This window comes from Montipora foliosa, chromosome 7 (assembly GCF_036669935.1).
Source record: "Montipora foliosa isolate CH-2021 chromosome 7, ASM3666993v2, whole genome shotgun sequence".
Taxonomy (NCBI): Eukaryota; Metazoa; Cnidaria; class Anthozoa; order Scleractinia; family Acroporidae; genus Montipora; species Montipora foliosa.
Window position 1 is genome coordinate 13,720,139 of NC_090875.1, and position 8,905 is coordinate 13,729,043.

The 8,905-nt window shown below is 40.2% G+C and overlaps 1 protein-coding gene across 1 annotated transcript; it reads right to left on the reverse strand.

Annotated features, from left to right (window-relative positions):
- Positions 1 to 439: 439 nt before the first annotated feature.
- Positions 440 to 3,591, reverse strand: LOC138009934 (uncharacterized). Its single transcript, XM_068856917.1, has 2 exons — positions 3,214 to 3,591; positions 440 to 1,504 (listed from the first exon to the last, which is right to left on the reverse strand). Exons 1-2 carry the CDS (start codon positions 3,589 to 3,591, stop codon positions 440 to 442), a joined length of 1,443 nt encoding a protein of 480 aa, XP_068713018.1.
- Between the last annotated feature and the right edge of the window lie 5,314 nt (positions 3,592 to 8,905).

Consider the following 8,905-nt stretch of genomic DNA (forward strand, 5'->3'; position numbering starts at 1 on the left):
AAATAAATAAATGTACATCAAAGGAGTTATTCACTGTCACATCACTTGTTAGCAAGTAATCAGTTTTGGGGACAGTCATTACTTTGTCGCAGGGGCATGGCTTTAAAGGAGAAAGAAAGGTATTCAAACTGTTTTCATTAAGGAAACAACATGCCAACAGAGCTAGCTTGCAATCTTTGTAATGCTTTCTCTCACATGATGTGAGCGTGGATTCCCATAAACAACTTCCTTTTTTTGTCTTTTTTTTTTTTTCATTTTTAGGCGAACCTTTCCAAATATAACTCACTTATCCCTCACAATCTTACAGTGTTAGATCAATTATTCTAGACATAGAGACTACAACAAAAATATTTGAAAACTGATTTGTAATCTCAGAATAGTGGCCCTTTCAGATTTGTTAGAAAGCAGCAAACACTCCAAACCTGATTTATTGAACCTCCTAACACAAGAGGCTGAACTCTGTCAAAGAAATGGTATTCCTTGACCCTGCGTATGGCTCCTCGACATGTATCCGGAGTCTAGCAATTTCTTGAGGGTTAGAAACCTCTGCTGCTGTGAACTGCTTACCTCCAGAAACATTACAACCCTTACTTTTTCCTAAGAATGGAGGTATCACCAGTGTTACATTTACTTTTTTGAGAAGGTCTTCAATCAAAAACCCCTTAGCTGCCATTACCTCAGCCCCTTCTTCTAACAAGTTAAGAATTCCACTTTGACGAGTAATCTCTTTATCTGACACACTTCCCTGGAACAGAGAACTCACAAAAGTAGCTGACCCATTTGGGGAAATACCTACTAAGCCTTTATAAGTGGTGTGGCTCTTATAAGAGGAATAAAATTCAGAATTAAGAACTTTGGAACTCGGGGTCTGTACCTTAATATCTGTGCAGTCCAAAATAACACAGGTATTTGGGCATGTTAGCTTGAAACAATCAGGCAAGCTGGCCTTTACCTCAACCTTTGTGGGCCAAATGGGAATCTGACCAAGCATGAAGTAAAGAAAATTAGCCCATTTCAAAAACACTCTACTAACTGTACTGGGACTGACTTTAAAACTCACAGCCAGGTCTTCAATAGGAAACCCTTGCTTAACAACCACTAGAAATAAAAAAAAAAGGTCAATAAGTGGCAAAGTACACTTTGTACTGGAGTCACCAGTTTTGCCTTGAAAATCAACTGGGGGAGTACCACTACGCTGAACTTGAGACCATGTGCTCATGTTCTTTGCAGATGGCTCCAACCAAATAAAAACAGATTTCAATAGTTCATAAGAGCTGAATCCTGTGTAAAACTGGATTTGCTCGGGGTTATTGGAAAATCTCTCTAATCCAAATTTGTCCAGAGACATGACAGTAATCTTTTCCAACACAACAGCAATTATCTCCTCAAGTTCTGCTATCCGATTACGAAGAGCTTCTTCTTTACTTGGTTCTTCCAGTGATGGTAGTAGAGAAGCAGATCCAGCCTGGTCATCACTGACCTCTACGTCTTTGCTTAAGGGCGACTGCGTGTCACATCGAAGCCTTTTTTATCACTGATATAAATTCTCTGATCACTCTTGTTTAGGTTTAACCCATGCAAATATTGATGGAGCTACTTGCTTCCTTAACCGTTTCTTTCCAGCCAATGTTTTTTCAATTTCGTCTGGTTTAAAGTGTTCTGAACACACTAGTGTAGAGTCCTTTTGTATCTGTATACAAAGGGAACAAACAATGACAAACAGATCGAAACAGTTTAAGGTCATTACACTCGCTAGCAACGGATTCAGTGAAGTCAAAAAGCTTCAACTGCCTGAAACATATTGATAAGCTCAATGGAGCGCTTAAACAAATGGCACTGAGACGTGTACATTCTGCGTAAAATTAGAAGGCCTTGGCATGGCAGTGATGACAAAGACAGTTCGTAAATGTGAACTTTATTTCCACGATACATACCTTGAAAAGTGGCCTTTCGTCACGTCTAATGGCTATTATCCATGCCTGTCGTAGTTCTTTTGTATTGGAAAGTTGAAAAACCTTAAATCTTTATGGCTTTTCTTGCGCCCGTCGTTGTTGCAGTGTGGCACACAGCAATGGTAGTGCGCCATCTTGCACGGCTAGCCTCGTTTTGAATCCAATATGGCGGAAGCGTGACAAAGGTGTATAGCTTAAGATTGTTGTCGACGGGGACGCCATTTTGCTTCCAGAATATTTTGTCCATTTTTGTTTATTCTACAGCATGTTAAACATTTCATATCGCTGATCAAGAAACGTTTTTTCATACATCTTGCGTATTTGGAGCTTCAAAACATGACGTAAGTTTGATATGTCAGCTTAATTCGTCATCTAGTTGATGCCGTAGTAAAAAATTTTCTTTACCTCTAACTCTGTTGGTTGATTCTTTCAGCTTATTATCTTTTGTGTGTCAAAATACGCGTTAAAATGAGTTTTAAGCATGCAAGAGATACCTTGGTTCTATGTCATGACAACGGAGTGATAGACGACGAGGAATTTTGCTTGCTATACGATGCCAATCGATCAAGAAATCCCGAATTTCCGTACGAATAGTATGGAAAATTTGATCTTGAAGATATGGGCGACGCTGAATGTAAAGCGGAATTTCGCTTCCATAAAGAAGACATCCCGGTGCTGGCAGAAATCCTTGGTTTACCCGAAACTTTCACCTGCAGCCAGGGATCCGTGACTAGTGGCATTGTATATGTGAGAACAAGTGTAACACTTTTTTCAACATGTTTTTAAGTATAGCAAATCTAAATGCTTCTTTTGACATACAATGTTGGATAAAATGGTTGACACTCAATACATTTAAAATACACTGTAAGTATCAATAGAGCAACAAGAAGGCAAGGTTCAATATCATTATCATGCACTTGCACACTCATATGAAATCTGCTCAAGTAGTTCTTGTTCATTTCTTCTCCAAACATTTAGAAAACATGGTTATCATCATGGTCTGGAATCCTTCCTTTTACGTCTATTGCTGTTGCAGTTGCTGGCCCATCAACTTCATCATAGCTTCATTCTTCATAGCTTCTTGCTGCAACTCTTGCTTTTTCAGCTCCAGCTCCGCTTTTTTAAATTCATCCAACCTTCCATTCCTCTCCTTTAGATACTCCAGGGTGTTGTTTCCACATGATCTTCTTTTCTTCCCCTTTCCTTCATTCTCATTTCATTTCATTCTGTCTCCCAGCCTCTCCATTGCCCTCTTTCTCACTTCCTCAGCATCTTTCTTATCTTCCTTTACCTTCCTCTTTTGTGCTGCTGTCTCCTGTTGGTCTCGATCAGCCTCATCTTCTCTCACAATGAGGTCTTCCAGGGCTTGCTCTACTTCTGTCAATTCTGGGGTGCTAATCCCACTTGCTCTTTCCTCCTCTCTAATTTTCCTCCTATATGCTTTGGCAAGCAGACCATACCTTTCTCTAACACCTCTCTGGTCAGCCTTAAATTTGGGGGCTTCTACTTGCAAAACGCGCTCAGAGATTTCGTTCCACTTCCGACCTCTTTGTACTGTCCCACGCTTTGTGCCAGCAAAGGGGCTGTTCGCTAGCATTTCTCTGACTAAAACGACATCATGTTCCTCTGTCCAGAACATCCTGTCATACAAAATGTGGCATAATAAATAAACTATCAATGAGAGTAGTGAAAGAAACAACACACAATCTACAAAAACTCAACCATATTAGTAGAGGAAAACAAAGAAACGCCTTACGATGAAAGGTAAACCTCTCTGGTAGTAAGAAACAAATATAATGCTGAGTGAACTGTGTATGAAGCTAAAAAATACATGCATGATGTGTAATTATAGCATATTCAGGTGTGAGGAACAGTGAGGCCAATTTTCAAACTTTGGTGTGAATAGGGATGAGACAAAGAGCTGTCGAGCTGTGAAAAAATGCCGAAGAGGTTGGTTGTATACAAGAAAATATGTAATATAAAAGGATTGGCACTGGTAAGTGCAGTTGTCCAACAGAAAACCGACAAGAAAAATTTCCGTCTCGAAATGTTTTCCGGAGTTTTGATAAGCGCACGCCACTGGGGAGGAAAAAGAAAGGTTTGACAAATGCCAGGTTGAGACTGCTATTCAGTAATTCAAGTCAAAACTCCACAGAAACACAACAGAAATGGTCATCTCCTTATTTCTATAAAGGGAGGAAAAACACTCTTGGGAAGTTTTGTCGCTTGGAGTTGTTTTTCTCTTTCACGCAGAATACACGAAAAATATAAACTCCGTAAGACAGTCGCAAGTAGAAACTCAATAAAAATGACTCTGCAAATAGTATTTATATAAGCATTAAACAATGATTGAAAGCAGAAAAATAACAGGAAAAGACAAATCACACCTAAAGAACGCGCAACATCTGCACGACAGAAAACCAACTACAAACATAAAACACTGATGAAACGAGCCAACAAAAATATTTACTTACGCTGGCTTTTTCTTGCTTGGTTCATTTGAACATGACGGGGAGGGGGCCGAGACAAACTGAGCAGAGCTCATTACGAGTTTACAGTGACTAAATCTCAAAGAAAACCAAAGAATATAATGCACACAAAGTGCACAACGTCAAACTGGTGTTTTTGCCGTCCTCGATGGAGTCACGACGGGGTCACGCAACCATGAAAAACAAACCAGATCTCTAATGCGCATGCTTATTATGGGAAAACAACTTCCGGTCGGCCGTCGTCCTCGCTCCCGTCCTGGATCTTAAGGTCCCTAGTTACTGGATGGGTGACCATCTAGTGATAACCTTTGCCGTACCCTCCAAAGTTCACTCAGCTTTCCATCCATTCGTGGTGGGTAAAATGAGTACCAGTACCACTGGGGACAAGTTGTGTATGCAACAGGATAGGAGTTGCGCCCACCCCTGCCGTGGATTGCGGTGGATGCCGCAAGTCACAGTAGAAGCATTGTAAAAGGAGCCTTCGGGTTGCCTTCGACTGCGGTCGACCACTTGTCTTGTCTTGTCTTGTTCCAGGTCCCAGATATTCAGGAAAACGAAAACAACTGCGTGTGAAAAACGAGTGGGGGTTTGGGTCATGTATCGCCTTGACCCATGCCCACTCACTTTTCACACTTTCCCGATTATCCAACCCATTCTCTACCTTGAATTAAGGATTATCGTTAATTCTAAATTTGCTCTGAACTTACTATTATCGTCAATTTAGTAGACTGAAAGCTTGATATGGATTGTGGGAAATGGTCATAAATTTTTTTAAAGACAAAGCAAGTGTATGGACATAGGACTCGAACCTGGCAATGTTCATTTTTAACCCCGCATCTAACCACTTGACCACCACACTGCTAGCTGCCCAGGGACAATATTTTAAACACTATTTGATAATGTTGTATTATTACTCGGCAACAAAGAACATTAAACACAGCAAAATGTCGGTTTCCAAACTTCACAACAAAGCTGAGCATTTTAAAATCAAAGCTTAGGCTTAAATTATTAATCTAGCTTAGGCTGTTAGGCCTAACAATTTTTCAGTAGATATATTCTATGTGAGACAGTGTCCTAAGTTAATGATAACAGTAAATTCAAAGCAAGTAAGAAATTAACGATAATCGTTAATTTAGAGAAGAGATCATGTTGCGATTATCTGAGAGCCTAAAACAGGCTAGATTAAATGTCCAACCCAGTTAATCTTCATGTCGACACATACCCCTGCCCAAGCCGCCTAGCTGCAAGCGCGAAGACTCCCTCTGTAAACGGATTCAGATTATAATAATACTCACTTATTTTAAGTCTTAAGGTTTTTTAACCGAGCACGAGTGCTATACTAATTGGGAAGACTGCAAATCAACTGAAACCAAGACAAATCAAATCAAATAAAAGTCATAAAATTACTGGGAGAGAAGCGAAAATGGAAAAGACAAAAGTACGAAAAATGGCACATAAACAGCAGCCCATGACTGAACTATAACATAGTCAACCAGGAGCAAAAACTACAACGTCATAAGAAAACAAAACCCTTGGAAAGTCACTGCGGAAGAGAAGAACCGAATGTAGTGACTCGCTAGTAATAGCCGGTGCTTGATCTACAAGGGCGTCAATGAGAGGTTAGTAGCTGTTAATAAGCCCGGTAATCTACGCGTCACGTAGCAGCCCATACACCGTATAAATGACAAAAATACCGGCGGGTATCAAAGCCACAGAATGCCAGCCTTGCCAAGCAACGTTAGAACTCAGTATTGTATTGATCGCCAGTGATAAAATTTAAAATGGCTAAAATGAGGAAGTCAAATGACACAAAAAACGGACGGACCGGGCCGATTGCCCTTATGGCGGAACGCACCAGATTCGCCTGCGCTGGGCAGTCTTGTCGTGATATAAGGGCGGTTGTTGACATTATATTACCAGCGTATGCAATTAAAAATCGCAACGCATTGAAGATCTGGTAGTCTTGTGGTCGCTGGCTCGCCGATGCGGAAAAAATCATAAAATGCTAAAAGCCGAAGAGTCACTGATAACGTATGTAATATGAACCGGCGCCAGAGCAGAGTTCTTACGTACCCCGGGTCTGATAATGCTAATTACTGCATTGCCAAAATGGCAATGCCAGTCGGAAAATGGGAGAGATTTGTTGGTTTTCTTTCTTTCTTTTTTCTTTTTTTCCGTGTCGGGAAAAGTCTTTCGTATCACTCCCTTGCTAAGTGGTGTCTTTGTGCGTAGAGTCTTCCGTGCGTATTTTGGTAGGATTTCAGGGGGTAGTAGAAAGGCGTAGATTTCTCTGGTTTAACACCGGCGGGTCTAAAATGCAGGTCACCCGTTACAGGTCATTATTTTGCCTTTTGGAAAGTAACCAAAACCCTCAATTTGGCTAACCCTAGGCCTACGGTTGGTTTTTAGGCCTAGGGTTAGCCAAACTGAGGGCTATTGGTTACTTTCCAAAAGGTAAAACAATGACCTGCATCGAGTGACCTGCATTTTAGGCCCGCCGGTTTGACACAGTAGAATATTTCATTAATGTGCAATGGCGTCGAAAATTGAAACGCAAATGCCGTTTTGGAGGATCTTTAAACAAAATGTACCCTTATGGAGCTAAAGAATGGAACGTAAATTGGATAAACAAGCCAGGCGGTGAAAAGTGAATGTCTGGAATCTTAAAAGCGATGAATAATGGACTTCGACAACAATCTTTCGCCCGTCGAGCCGTAATCAAAGTGAGCTGTAGTTCTAATATTGTACCAAGTGTGGTGTTTTGTACGACACTGAAATCAATAGAAAATTCTCTGGTAACTTATGGGTCGAAGATTGAAACGCAAATGGCGTTTTGGAGGATCTTTAAACAAAATGTACCCTTATGGAGCTAAAGAATGGAACGTAAATTGGATAAAAAAGCTAGGCTGTGAAAAGTGAATGTCTGGAATCTTAAAAGCAACGAGTAATGGACTTCGACAACAATCTTTCGCCCGTCGAGCCGTAATCAAAGTGAGCTGTAGTTCTAATATTGTAACAAGTGTGGTGTTTTGTACGACACTGAAATCAAATGGAAAATCCTCTGGTAACTTATGGGTTTAACAAAGACAGAAGGAATTGAACAACAGTCTTCCGGTAACAATTGGAAATTTCACTAATTCTTGTTAGTCAAAAATTATTTGAAAGAAAGCTTGTTGCCCATTTTTGGCTTGATTATTCAAGTATAGGGTTTTTCAGTAAAGGGCTTGATGCTGAACACTGGTGGGGAATTTATTTAGTTGCGTTTATGACACGGAGCGTGTTGGCAGCTTGTTTTGTTGCCCGAACCTCAATTAGGACCCACGAGTAACCAGATCCCAACGTCAGTGGCTTCATACCTCAGTTGGTTAGAGCGTCGCACCGGAATCGCGAGGTCACGGGTTCAAACCCCGTTGAAGTCCTGAATTTTTCAGGCTTCTCTACGCAATTGCAAAAATTGCGTTCATAACTGCGAAGATCATAGCTTCACTTGATTTCATATCCGCAGTTCATATATGATTCATTTCATATACCATTTCATCATTGATTCATTCCTCACGAGACCATTAGAACCCACGAATGACCAGCTCCCAACGTCAGTGGCCTCACAGCTCAGTTGGTTAGAGCGTCGCACCGGAATCGCGAGGTCACGGGTTCAAACCTCGTTGAAGTCCTGAATTTATTTAGGCTTCTCTACGCAATTGCAAAAATTGCGTTCATAACTGCGAAGATCATAGCTTCACTTGATTTTGACATTGTCGTGTAAAAAGAAATTTATTTGGGAAGCCAACAATATTTCTTTAACTTCCTGGTTAATCCAATTTATTGCTACGACTTGCTAATGCGAAGATTGTTTACATGAAACTCACGCTTTTTGCGAATTTTGATTGTCATGAAATTACATCATTTGCGTGACAATATATCCCTTTACTCTAACACAAAAACATTCAGATAGTAACAAACTTCATATTTGTTAACCATTTCTTCTGCTTTTGTGCTTGTCAGCATTGTGATTTGCGATAATTCGCAAGTATGTTTTTGTATCTCATGGATGGTCAGATTTTCAATTAAATGGCCGCTCAACCTCGCGATTGTGTAAATAGTTCACCCTGAAGTCAAAATACTGATTAGAATGTAATGTGAAGTTTGCAAAAACGTAATCCTTCGCTGAAGTCAAAATAGATACGTTCTAGGAACCCGACAAAGAAGGCTTCCTGACCCGACAGATGAAATCTAAATATTCAGTTAAATATAACAACAAAATTAAAAAACCAAAGACGTTGTTTTACTCTGATTAACTTTCTTTCCCGTAGTTCATTCAGTTGACACAAGGAGATCACGTGCATCTTTATGGTTGCCTAGCACGTGATCAATTTCTTCTTTTTGACAAAACATCATAAAAGTCAGAGACTGCAGAAATGTTTGTGTTTTTACGATCGATTGTCATTAGTCTTTCGATGAGAATTC

What these genes read in the sequence shown, in the direction of transcription:
- LOC138009934 (XM_068856917.1), bottom strand. Translation starts at nt 3,591, where the DNA reads ATGTTCTGGACAGAGGAACATGATGTCGTTTTAGTCAGAGAAATGCTA. An exon ending in ATAAGAAAGATGCTGAGGAA is followed by an intron (nt 1,505 to 3,213) that starts GTGAGAAAGAGG and finishes TGTGACACGCAG; the next exon opens with TCGCCCTTAAGCAAAGACGT.